The 13,731-nt window shown below is 36.8% G+C and overlaps 1 protein-coding gene across 1 annotated transcript; it reads right to left on the reverse strand.

The window, feature by feature from the left end:
• Positions 1-9,071: 9,071 nt before the first annotated feature.
• LOC131054784 (phenylcoumaran benzylic ether reductase IRL1) lies at positions 9,072-12,024 on the reverse strand. The gene is made up of 5 exons (XM_057989381.2): positions 11,478-12,024; positions 11,255-11,392; positions 10,470-10,740; positions 10,170-10,373; positions 9,072-10,089 (listed from the first exon to the last, which is right to left on the reverse strand). Exons 1-5 carry the CDS (start codon positions 11,676-11,678, stop codon positions 9,926-9,928), a joined length of 978 nt encoding a protein of 325 aa, XP_057845364.1. The 5' UTR covers positions 11,679-12,024; the 3' UTR covers positions 9,072-9,925.
• Positions 12,025-13,731: the final 1,707 nt, after the last annotated feature.

Here is a 13,731-nt window from a genome sequence, read left to right on the forward strand (position 1 = left end):
GAGCCTCGATGGGGCAGTGGGGATATGGCTTGATGGTGCTTTGATTATGAAAGGTGTCCTCTTTGCAGTAGGTGGGCAAAATGGTTTGCTGGTTTTGCCTTTGAATCTGAGTTTAGGAAGGACTTCTTTTTCAAAGCCTAGGCCTGTATTACCTTTGGGCTTGAACTCTGGCAGTAGCGGTTCATGTCGTCCTTGTTTGCAGGATCCCAAAGCACTCTGGCCATCATACCCCATTCTTTGCATAATGAGGAGGCCTTTACCATACTGTTCCGTAGGAAGTGTAACTTGCGGTTTTTCAGTGGTGATGGGATCTTTATAGATCCATTCCGCTATGTCCTCATCTTGTGTCTCTTCCTCTTGACTCTTTCCAAGGATGAAAGGCGTCAAGGCACATGCAGGCGTGATTAGTGGTTGCTGGAGTAACTGTTGTGGTTTACCATGTGTTCTAGGAGAAGTGGGCATTTGTCCCACACAAAAGAGTTGACTTAAGTTATATTCCCCGGGACCTTCCTCTGTGATTTTCATCTTAAGCTTTTCTTGCTTGGGTATAGGGGTGTTCGAACTGGCAAGAGAGGCGGGACTTACATATGATGTGGAGGAAATGGCTTCCCTATTATTAGGAACAGTAATTTCTGGTTGATGGCTGATATTATGGCAAAATGCAAAGGGATTTGCATCACCCAGGATTGTGATCTCTGCACCGTTATGTGGGAACTTGATACATTGATGGTAGGTAGATGGAACGGCTTGCATGACATGTATCCAAGGTCTCCCTAATAATAGATTATATGGCAGAGGAAGGTCCAGAACCTGACAAATTATGTGTTTTACCACAGGGCCCACTCGGATTGGTAGGACCACAGCTCCTTTAGATGAACGCTCTGCATCATCATAGGCTTTGATGGTGATCTTCTTGCGAGGATCCACTGATTCTATTGCATATCCCAATGCTGTGACCAATTGTAGTGTACAAATGTTTAGGCCTGCTCCATTATCTATCAAGACTCGCTTGATCCTGTGTTGGTTGATAAAGCCTGCAATGTGTAGGGAAGCATTATGAGGTTGTTGGAAAGAAGAGTTGTCACTTTCGGAAAAAGTGAGACAAGGTGATGACTTTAGATTTCCAACCATGGCTTGAAACTGGTCCGTATTCAGGTTTGCAGGGACTGACGCCTCTTGGAGTGCTTGATCCAAGATAGTTTTATGAGATGGTGATAGGCGTAATAGCTCTAAAATGGATATGAGCGCAGGGGTTTTATCTAATTGTTCCACAAGGTTATATTGCTTTGGGGCGGAGGTGGTGCCTTGTGGAGCTGCCTTGATGGTGACTTTGCCGCGACGTGTAACAACATTGCAATTTGAGGTGGGATTTTTGAAGGTTATAGTTGCAATTTGTTCACTGACATCATACAGGTGATTTACAGTGTAGTTATACGCAGCCTGCGTATAATCAGTGGTATCAGTACCTCGCTTGGAAGTGGAAGGACCCCTTTGATCTTGTGATGGAAGTGGATTTTTGAACATCAGATGATCACTATTGGTTGTTTTTGGGTCATGTCCTTCAATCTCAATTTCTCCTCGATCAATGAGATCCTGAATGAGATCTTTCAATCGGTGACAATTACTTGTCTTGTGTCCTCTTCCTTGATGGAACTCACAATGTTCAGTATCCTTCCACCATGCTGGTTTGACTTGGGGCTCATAATTTGATAACTTAGGTAGAGTGATCAAATTCTGAGAAATAAGTTGTCGCATCACCATTTCAATGGGTTCCCCTAAGGGAGTGTATGTGCGTTTTTGTTTTTGTGGACGGGGTCTTGGTTCATCATGAGATGTGATGCGACCTTGATTAGGAAGAACATTTGTGTTATTTTGAGGTGGAGGATTTTGTCCTGCAAATCGAACCACAGGTTGTGCATTTTGGATAGTTCGAGCATCCACAACTCCATCATTGACGATATTCTTATTCTTGTTCCAGAAGTTCGGTTTATCACTATTGAAGCGCGGGCGAGGACCATCTTTGGGTTCATTAAAGATTTTGATGAGTCCTTTTTTGATGAGTGCCCTTTCACATTTTATACCCTTGGTGATCATATCGTTAAAAGAGTCTGTGTCTTTGACATCCAGGTGAAATTCCATTTCTTCGTTTAAGTTGGAAATGAAAATTTCCACTAGTTCTCGTTCAGGTAACTGAAGAGAACGTCTGCTAGACATTTGGCGCCATCGTTGCAGGAATACTGAGAATAATTCACCTGGTTTTTGTTTGGTGTTGCACAGATCAGCCATGGTGATGTCGCGTTCAATATTATAAGAGTAATGAGATAGGAACTTCTGGATGAGTTCCTCAAATGTTCTTATGCCACCTGGTAGTCGGGAAAACCATGATGTGGTTGTTCCTCCCAAGCTTTGGGGAAAAAGGCGCATTAGGTATGTGTCCTCATAAGCGACTTCGAGACAAGCAGAATGAAATTCTCGGACATGATCGCGGGGATCTCCCTTTCCTCTATATTTTTTGAATTTTGGTGTTTCGAACCCGCGTGGAAAGGGTGGCATATAAAGATTCCTATCAAACGGATAGGGACAGATGTCGTTAAGTGAGAATTGATTGGTCTTAACACCACTATGAAGTTGTTGGGCGAGATTCTCGACTTGTTGCCGCAACATCTCCATTTCATTTGGAGGAGGAGGTGGTGGGTTACCTCAAGGGATGTTATATCTGATGTGATTTCTACCTCTTTCCTCCTCATGGCGACTTTGTCTTTCTGATGCTTGTCTTAATTGGGCAAGATCAAAGTCTGAGGGGAGTTTGGCTCCTTCTTGAGCGAGTCTTAAAAAGTGAGCATCTGCATTGCTCCTTAATATTTCATCAAATAATCTGTTAAAATGAGGGTTATGCTGAACCCTTTCGATTGTTGAAGGAGTGGGAGTACTTGGGTTTTCGTTATTCACATTTCCTCCAAGTGCTTCTTGAAATTCATTGAGGTTGTCCTCTTCTTCCTCAATTTCTATTTCTCGTTGCCTTGATCGTGATTGGGTTTGAGCCATTTTGTTTGCAAGTTTGTTTTGAAGTTGATTGAAGATGATGATGAGTTGGTGATGAAATGAAAGATTGATGGTTGGTGGATTGTAGATCTCTAGCACTCTAAAGGTAAATGTAACCAGAATTCTTTCTTTGAATTGCTTGTTTGTTTTGATGATTTTGGATGTGATAAGGTGTAGAGAAATCTGAGATGTGTTACAGATTTTGACTACCTAGTAATGAGAGGATTCACTCATGAACTAGTTTTAACCTGTGTAGATGTGTCTCTTAGGATGAGCTTATCCTAGATGTAGAAACAATCTAAAAGTGATGTGATGTGTTTGATTTCAAGCAATATCTAAAAAGGAATCGTGGGACAAGAACCTCTTAATGTTTTGAGAGTTGGGATGGATTGATGATGAAGTGATGATGTATGAGTGGGATGATGGATGAAAATGTTTTCAACTTTCAATAAAAACTTTGTGTCACAAATGGGACAAACTCTTCTTCTTCCCTTTCAGACGTTGGTGGCACTTCTCGAGCTGTGTTGTAGGTGATACAGATGTTTGGGAAGAAATTGGGATTAATCTTTCCTCCTTGATTTTTGTGATAACTCAGAGCTCTATATTGCATAAAAGCTCTGCGGTTCAATGATTCTGAATCAAACTCATTTGTTTTACCTTGAAGGTATAGACGCATGCGATGTAGAAAGACTCTATGGGAGACAAAGATTTGTCGATTGATATAGAAGAATTCCCTCCTTTTGATTAAAGCCTTTGAGCTTAGTGGTCTCCTTTTCAAGGTGATACTCTGATGACACTTCTTCTTTCGCAAGATGTGAAGAATGGTCATAAATTTTTGACTCTTTGTTTGTTTGCACTTTGTTTTTGGTATTTTTGGTTGTGTTGACAGATGTTGGATGAATACTTTGTTTTTGGGATTGATTTTCTGATTTTTCTTTGACAAGAAAATAAAGCAAGCACACAAACACAAGATTGTAGCCTCAAAGGCACAAATGAGTATGGGTCTAGATCAACCCAATTCTTGGACTTGTTTTTGACCCTTCCTTTAGATGTATTTTAAGGTGTATTTCCAAAGCCTGAAGTCGGCTCAATTCGCACTAGGTCTGTAAAACGAACACACTTCAAACACTTTTTATCCCTAAGGTCAAATGGCCAGTTGTGATAAATTTAGCCCACATCTTGATATTTCTTCGACTTTGGTACTACATACCTTATGAATCCCGCCGTGGCAGGTAAGGATGTGATATACTAAGTCTTGCACGAGCATAACAAATAGATGATCCCTATGATGGGGGAGTCACCACTTTTATCAAGCCACAAGTGACTTTTCAAAAAGCTATGTTTCTACTCAAGGAAATATGTATGGTGAGTATCTTGGGAGCAAAACCTTCTATGCTCTTGCACTAAATTATACCTTAAATATCCTCAATCAATAGAACAGGTGGGCTACTACTTAAAGGTGTTTAGTCATGTTCGATGGCTTTGGACATAAGTTCATTCTGCAGTGACTCACTTAAGAGCCTTGTAACTGGTGGTGGGGCCCATTTGTCCTTTCGGCCAGTTACACTGTAGGAACAGCTATACCCAAGGCTACAGCTTTCGCTCACACCTGATTTCTATAGCGGCTCGAAGGATTTACCGCTCAAGGTCGTTCCCAAGAGTGATGTGTCTCTTGGCAGGCCTCTCTTAAAAAGATAAAATTTTGAGTGTTACTAACACTTTTCTCTTGCACCTAGGACCACGAAAGCCAAGGGAGAGGATAGTGTGTGTTAGAAGTAGGACCACTCAACCAACTCTTTGCACAAGTGTGCCAAGCACGAAAAACACTTGTTCTTTTTAATCTATCATTGCAATGTGATCTAACTATTTGGAGATGTTGCTCCAACAATCATGGTGTTCTTTTTAATTTTCAAAGGCAATTGTTTGAGTAAACTAGAATTTGAAAATCCTGGTCAACTTAATGAAAAACACGTTTGCATGAAGTAAAATTGCTTTGAAAATGAGACAAGTTGATTGTGAATTTTATTTGCACCAAAAATGGAAGTGTGGATTGTGAGTTTTATCTTGATGCAAGAAATAAAATTTGCCTTGTTGATTTTAAGCACCAAAACGAAGTTTGTTTCCTAACTTGCAAAAAAAAAAAAAAAGTTGTTTTTGTATAAGTTTGTGGTTCTTTTTACCTTGGAACAATGAAATTCTTTTTAAGAGCCCCAAACAAATGTGTGATTCTTTTTTTAAAAGCCCAAATTTGAAATGTGAAGTTAATTTTAAACCAAAATAAAAAGTGAATTCATTTTTAAAACCAACTTAAAAAAACAAGTTAGTAAAAAATATAAATCTACTTTTTAATCTAATTTAAATCTGCACAAAAGAGAAAAATAGTTAGTAAAATCCGCCTATTTGGTGGGCTTCTACAAGCCTAATTTTTTTTTTTTTGGTTACAAGGTGATTTGTACAACGTTTTGTTACAATAGCGCTAGTCTGCGTTTGAACAGAGGCACTATTTAACACAAACACACTAAAAGAAAGGGAAAGACAGAGAAGGGAAAAGCACTGAAACAGAGTGAATAGCGCCAAAATAATGTCAAACGCACCAAAACAGTGTCAAAAGCGCAACCTGTGTGACATTTTCAACATTCAAACATGTTATTGGTTAAAAAAAAAAGTTGATCTTTTTGGTGTTTGGATTCACGTCAGGTTCACCAAATGATGCTCTGCAAAAAGGATTAGAAAATCTGTTTGATGGCAACACATACAAGAACACAAGAAACAAACATTAGTGTTAGCAACAAAAGATTATCCTAAACAGGCATATCAAGAGAGATATTAAGCATGAAATAGAAAGCATATAAACATAGAATGAAATAGCTAATCAAGATGCTCATAGTTGCTCCTCCCTTGTTCCTCTCCTCTCCAAGTCCCAATTGAGTGTAGCTCTCAGCTTTTAGCACTAGCCATGGATGCCATATGGAGATTCAAGATGGTTGAATATGATAAGCAAATACTATGCAAGAGTAGATAGTGATGCTATGAAAAAGCTCTATGCTAATGCCAGTATAACAACAATACTCTAAATGCTTCCTTTTGCTTGAGGAGAAGGGTTCTATTTATAGAAGAAATGGGGAAATGAAGGGTTAAGATTGAATGGTTTAATCAAGGGCCAAGTTTGAAAGTTGGGGATCCATGTGCACAATTGGCACCAATAAAATGGTGACAAGTGTCAACATAGGATTGGGTTGAGAGAAGAGGTTGGAGGCATTAAAGGCCTGAGAAGACCTCATGGTTATCTAGAAGGTAAGGGTCAAGTCTAAATTAAGATTACCCATTGGATTAAGAGTTAATCCAAGGATAAACCTTTGTGCAAATGTTTAAGAGATAATCATGGTCAAAGCATTAATGGCCTGATGAGACCTTTGGGTTGGGTAGAGGTTGAGTCAAAACAAATGTTTTAACCATGTGGGAGGGTTGAATTAACCATTAATGGTTATTGGAGACTTTGGGGATTAAGTGGTTGAAGGTTGAAAGCTTTCAAAGGTTATCCAAGACTTTGAGGGTTAATTTGTTGAATACACAAAGCATTAATTGCTTTTCAAAGACTTTGGAGTCTTTGAGAAGTGACTCCAATTTGCTTAGGAATGTGACAATATTTAGGAGATGGATTAGGCTAATTAGGAAGGGTTTAGAAGAATCTAGAAGGGGTTTAGGCATACAACTGGATTTTGTAGGAAAATGCAAGTGGGAGAAATTTTGGTATTTTCAATTAAAATAAAATCATTTATTTCAATTAAATGGTGTAAGTTGAATTTGGATAAATATTTAAATAAATATTAATTTATTTAAATGAAAAAAAGAAGATAAAATATTAAAATGCTTGAAGACTTTGAGGGGAACCATTAAAGGCTTGAAGACTTTAAGGAAAACCATTAAAGTCTTAAGAAGACTATAGAAGGAAGCCATCAAGTTTGAAGACTTTAAAGCCATCAAGTTTGAATACTTTAAGGGAAACCATTAAAGGTTTCAAGTGGGTGAGGATAAATAGGATTTTAAATAAATAATTTATTTAAAATAGTTGTGCAACTTGCTTTTGTAGGAAAATACAAGTGGGTGGAGGATAAAGGTGATTTAAATAAATTATTTATTTAAAATAATTGTGCAACTTGTATTTGTAGGAAAATGCAAGTGGGTGGAGGATAAAGGTGATTTTAAATAAATGATTTATTTATTTAAATGTGAGAGGTGGGATTTTGGGGGTTTTAAATAAATATTAATTTATTTAAATGTGAGAGAAGATTTAATTAAATAAATATGATTTATTTATTTAATTAATGGTTTGAATTTGGTTAAGTGAATTAAATCAAATAAATTGAATAATTTATTTAATTAATAGGAGAATAGGGTTGAGATGAATTAATTAAATATTAATTTAATTAATTATTAATTGATGGTTAAATAATCAAATAAATACTAAGTATTCATTTAATTAAGTGGACAGATTTATGTGACTACACTAAGTTTTACATTAATCTGAAAGTATAAAATCAACAATATCAAGAACCGAGAATGCAAATGAACACTAGGAAAACCAAGGTCTTGATCTTTACCTTTAGAAGAAAAAAAAAAGTAAATAAAGCTTGAGTTTGAAGGAAGCCCCTTGAAAGTGGTAAACAAATACAAATACAAATACTTGGGCCTTGATTTTCAAAGCAACATTAGTTGGGATGCCTCTAGAATAAAAAAGATATAAAGGGATGGAAATTTCTATACATGCTTCAAAATAGAGGTAGATCAACCAAGCTATGGGATTGGAAGTCAAAGAAGATATTATTTGTGCTACTTGTTACACTAGTGGTGTTGTATAGTTGTGAAGCTTGAGGTAGCAACACATCAATATTAAGATGAAGGCAAATAGAAAGATTGCAAAGGTGTTTCATCACAAGAAATTTCAAAACTAAAGTCACAATCCCATATGAGATTGTCTTAGCTAAAGTTGGAGCCTTCCTAGTTGAAAGGGTTGTGATGATTCAGTTATTAAGATATTTGTAGAGAATAGGGAACAGGGAAGTTTAGTGTTGGCCCAAAATTGAGTCGGGGAAAAGTGAATAGAAGAAAAAACACATGGGTGAAACAAAATATCAAGTGGATGAGTAAATGGGTAATTGATATGCAAGAATGCCTAAATGTAAATGCAAAAATCAAAAGCCATGTGAGATGAAGTCAAAGTTGTGATGTGGACAAAGTAGATCAAGCAAAAAAGGAAATATTATATCAAACTATTTAATCCCACATGTGACCATGAATAAAAACATTATATAAAGGCAAATATAAAATGGAAGGCTAAAATGCTCATATATCAATTAAGAACTAACTGACACCATCTTATGGGCAAAACAAGGAGGTGGGAAACACCCAAGGAGGAATGGGTTGACAAGGTTTGTCTTTTCTACACAACACAATTAGTGGAAATAGAATAACATTACATCATGGAGCGTTTTATGAGGACATCTGGCCCAAATGTGTTAATACCCTAAAAGTTGAATCTCTAACTACTTTGTTTAAGGAGTGAATTGTGAAGATGACAAATTACTTTATCAAAATCCATAGTAGGAGAACCATGACCAATGAAGAAATAGTGGACAATTACAAGTAGAGGTTGGGGTCTCTTGGAAGTTATTATGTTGTTTCCAATCTTGGTGGCATGAACTGATCTCGTGAACATCATTAAAAATCTAGTTCATTTCATTTCTCTAATTGAAGACAAGTTATAAACACATCTAACTTATGCAATGACAAATCTAGTTGAATAGCTCCTTGATTATCCATAGCCTTCATTTAACTCTTCGAGTGCATTTTATCCCTAAACAGATAAGGAATCAAGAATGCTTTTAAAATTGGAAGGAATTCAAATAACACATTATGCTAATTTATTTGCTGCTATTCAAGAGCATGGAACAATTTTGTCAACTCTTTTAGATGGGAAACACGTTACACAATTCATTTGAATGCTTGCTATAGAGGCAAGTATTGATTGATTTATGCTTAATTTGATATCCGCATATGCTCTAAGTTGGATTGTTTCCATTACGTGGCTCAAGTAGAACACTGAACAATGACAAAACTGCACAATTTAAAACTCCTCCCTATCAGTTGTGTCATTACATTGTTGATGTGGTGAGAAGATTGATCCATCACATGAGGGTGCTTGGTTGTATGCCCCCATTTTTTAGGATGACTTTGTGGAATATATTTGTTCCAATCTCTTGGTATTGATGTTTTGGTTGCATTTTTTGCTCCTCTCCTTACTCACTTGGACGGCGGTAAACATTTACAGAGCCAAATGCATCTGTAAAGAGTGAATAATTAGATAAGAAACAATAGGAAATTACAACAACAATTTGCATCCAAGAATTGGACATAATAGTAAAAGATGTGGAATGTTTTTAACCATATCCTGGCTCTTATTTGCGAATTTAATTTGGGTGGATTATGAATTTCATAATAACTTGTGAGGGTTAAGAATTTCAAATTTACAATCCACAGGTAGATGTGAGTTTTAGTTTCTTTCCTAATTGCTTGTTTCAATTCTTTCAGTAATAAATATTTGAAACAGATTGCTTGTGTTATTTTTGTGGGCCTTACAGGAGTTTGTCTTGTTGCAACAGAAAATAACACTAGAAATCCAATCCAATGAACGCTTGTTTCAGACTAATACCCACCCTTCTAGGAGGAGACTAACTGATACCAAAAACAAGGAACGACCTCAAAACCTTATTTCAGTTGGAATTCTCAAATTCTTCAATTTGAGCACACCAGAGTGTAACTTATTTCAAAACCTTATTTCTTGAAATAGCACATCAGAATCTTAAGTTACAAAAACAAAAAAAATTCACTTGACTTTAGTAACAAAGTCAATTAATTTAGTGTAAGCAACTTCAGGGTACAGCTGACAGCCCTCCAGGTCTTGACCTCCAATCTCAAAATTGGTCTGGTCTCCCTTTAATAATATGGTATGCCCAAAAGCCAGTCCAATGTTTCCAGGAAATGGTGCCTCTGCAATTATAAACATAACCATCAACATTTGAACATGTTGAACTTAGAATTATGAGGACGACCTTGTAGAATGAATATACCTGCAATTTTTTGGAGATATTGCTGTTCTGGTATGTAGATCTTTTGTAATGTTTTTCCAGTTTGCTTCTCCCACAACCCTATGAGCTCATTGTATGAGACTATGTTTGCAGGAGGGCGTAGATGCAGGGTTTTGTTCAGTGTCCGGGGATCATCCACAGCCTTTATTGTATATGTTGCGATGTCCTCCTCCATCACAAACACAGCTACACCAATATCACAGCTAATACATATCAATTATGAGGCTTGATCAATATTATACACAACTGGTAGTAAAGCAGGTACAGAAAGTAATGCCTTACCTTTGGCTTTACCATCTCCAGGGACTAACATGGTATCTGGTGGAAGAGGAGGAAGACCTTGATTCCCACCCTTATCAGGGATGAAATAGCCCTTCTTAAAACAGTTGGGTATATAATAGGCTGCAAAGGCGAAGGATGAAACATATGTGTAAGGAATGCCTTCGCTTTCTATCATTCGACGCGGTTTTGCTTTTCTCTCCATGAATGTTTTCACGGGCTCCACCGGATGGGCCTTGTCACAGTCGTTACCAAATTCTGATGGGAAAAATCTCTGAAAAAAATTACTTTGATCACAATCCTCATGGCTGAAGTATTTTTAACAGAGTTCCCCAGTACCAATTTGGTAGAGATATTCTGGGAACAAGAAATGATATTTGAATAAGAAAATAGCATAGAAACAAGAACTGAGACAGAGGATTGTGAATACATCCTCTGAGACCATCCATTATTATATAAGATTATATGTCACGTGGGGTAAACCTAATCATATGGGTATATGCATAAGGCAGCAGCCAAGGGAAATCTTGCTTTCATTTTCCATATTGGTGATTGGGTTTTTTATTTCAGTTGTTCATACTCTACCCTCTATATTCTTATATAGTATGGCTCACTCCAGGCACCTTGACTTCCCCCTCATATGGAAGCTGGGCTATCTAATTACATTTACTTCACTGTAATCAAGGTGTGAAGTACCCTCAGCCAACAATAACAACCCAGAAAACTTAATAGATAATTATAAACTATTTTCAAATAAAATTAATCAGATAGAATTAGTGCCCAAATACCTTGATGTTTCCGGCAGTTTTGATGGCATTGAGCAAGTTGAACTGTTCTGCCAAGCTTAGGGCATTTACAGTGGAGATAACGACATCCACCTTCTTTATTATTTCCACAAGGCTACTCTCTTCATCTTGGAGGGATCCCTTATATATATTCAACATTGCCTTAAAATAATTCCCAATCCAAAGAAAAGAAAGCAAATGAAGTAGTAGTTGGGAAACCACTTACATAAATGACTGTAATACCCATGGACTTGAAAGATTGAATAAGCTCCTCTCTGGCTGGATTTGGGGATTGTTGAGTTCTTCTAACGAGGGTGAATGTGGGGTGACCCAGGACAACACTGGCCTTGGCCACATGACGACCAATGTGACCAGTCGCTCCTATAATCAGGATCCTGCTCTTTCCCTTGCTATCTGTCATATCCATCCTACCTGTTCAACCTCCATTTCACAGCTTGCATTCTAGGTTTTATAATCATGCTCTTGTAAACTACTGTTGCTTTTTTCTTAAAAAACCAGCTTTGACTTTCGATGTATTGGCTGGTATGAGTTGAAGGGAGGATCTGTGTAATCCTTACATCTTGCTAAACCTCTCTATGTTGACTGACAGCTCCAACTGTTCGGCTTGTTTCATTCCATAATTTCCAAACATTGTATAATCCTCAAAAATTTTGAAAGCTTAAAACTTTCCTCTTTTTCAATTAGTGATGATCGACGAGTCCAAGTCAATTATGGTTGAGAACATAACAGGAGGAGCTATTGAAGTTCCTCTATGATGATTGGGAAAATATTAAACTCTTCAAAGAGTGGTACTCATTCTAGCATGTCTTAGCTTAGTTTGTTCTGTTTTTTTGTTTTTTTTCCGTATATTTGTTGTTTCTATTGGTAAGTGTTAGTTTTCCAGTAAGTTATTTCGATTTTATTTTTTAATTTTTTTTAATTTTTTTTTTACGTGTTTTTGTAACAAGGAAAGATTTTTGTTACACATTTTATATAATAAAAAATAAATTAAATAAATTAGATTTTAAATATTTGTTGGATTTAACATGTTCTGTTTTGAGATTACTTTTTAAATATATGACGGAATTTTTTTTTAAGTTAATTAATTGTATTAAGATGATAAATTAATTTAATTTATAATTATGAATCGAGACAAATAAAGATATTACATTTTGATTAAGGTAAACAAGGATTTTGAAAGGGTCCAAATCCTTGAATAATCATAAAAGAATTACAAAGGATCCATGAAAAGCAAAACAACCAAAGAGAGCCAAAGAAGCAAATAAAACAAGTCTCACATGGAGAAAACTCCATCGAAGGACTCTCAATCACAACATCAAGTTTTCTCTTAACCTTGCAAGAATCGTCATCCTTAGCAATGTGATCTCTCCTAGTAGATTCCAACACCTTCCCATTATAGTGAGATTAAGGACATTTAGAAAGATTGTTTTCCAAAGAGGGGCTTTCAAACACAACTTGTTCCTTGTACAAGGAACCTAAAGCCTTACCCATTTGGTTGCTTCGAGTACATTCCAACACCATCTCAGACTTCATGATATCATTGGAGTGCACCTTCTCATGAATGTCTTGGCACAATAAGGAGATTTGCTTAACATTGTGGAAGTGGTTTAACCAAGAGGGCTCATAATGAAGTTTTTGGTTCTAGACACCGAGCTTGGAGCACAATTTAAAATTGTTGTGCAACTCTAAACCAATTTCAATACAAAAACAAAATCTAGGATAAAGAAAACTCATTCTAGCTTTTGTGATGTCGTCAATGGTAATAAACTGACCAAAAGCATTAGCAATATCATGAATGATAATTTTATCCCAGAACATCAAAAGGAGCTTTGGGAGACAAACCTAGATGAACCAAGTTAATCTTGATAACATTGAAAGAATTGAAACCAAAAGATAATCTTTGTAAATAAAGAAATTCCTTACCAAGAAACTAAGGACCTCCAAAGAATTCAAGAGCAACCCTTAATAGACTTGAAGGAGAATAAAAATAATTTGTTCTTCAAAGCCTTCACACTTAGTAGACCTGAAACAAACCAATAATTAGATGCCAAATACAAGTCTGCAAAAGCAAATTACACCCACATATGGAAGATCTAAAGAAAAAAGTTTTAGAATAAGAGAGCTCGAGGATCCACAAAAGGGGAGACCTCCATAGCACTACACTTCGGCATCACACTACAGGGATAAGAAGGCACTCCTATAAAGAGGAATAGGGGTCTCCACTTGGGAAGGAGAATTGTATAGAAGCCCATGCCAAAACAAAGGGAAGTTTGGCAAGGGAGATGAAACATGATGACAATCTGCAAACCCACCTCAAGAAAAGGAGAATTCTTGAGAGTGGAAACAAAAATTTAACCAAGTCACATGATCGAGTCCCAATGTGAACAAGCTTAGCAAAAACCTTCTTCTGAACACCTTGTGCATTTGGACAAATTGTTAGGCCTCCAACCACATTGCCA

This window comes from Cryptomeria japonica, chromosome 2, assembly GCF_030272615.1.
Source record: "Cryptomeria japonica chromosome 2, Sugi_1.0, whole genome shotgun sequence".
In the NCBI taxonomy this organism is placed as follows: domain Eukaryota; kingdom Viridiplantae; phylum Streptophyta; class Pinopsida; order Cupressales; family Cupressaceae; genus Cryptomeria; species Cryptomeria japonica.

Coding starts and splice junctions, on each gene's coding strand:
- LOC131054784 (XM_057989381.2), bottom strand. CDS start 11,678: ATGGATATGACAGATAGCAAGGGAAAGAGCAGGATCCTGATTATAGGA. Junction 10,741..11,254: donor AAACTGCCGGAAACATCAAG/GTATTTGGGCAC, acceptor AATTTTTTTCAG/AGATTTTTCCCATCAGAATT. Junction 10,374..10,469: donor TGGAGATGGTAAAGCCAAAG/GTAAGGCATTAC, acceptor ATATTGGTGTAG/CTGTGTTTGTGATGGAGGAG.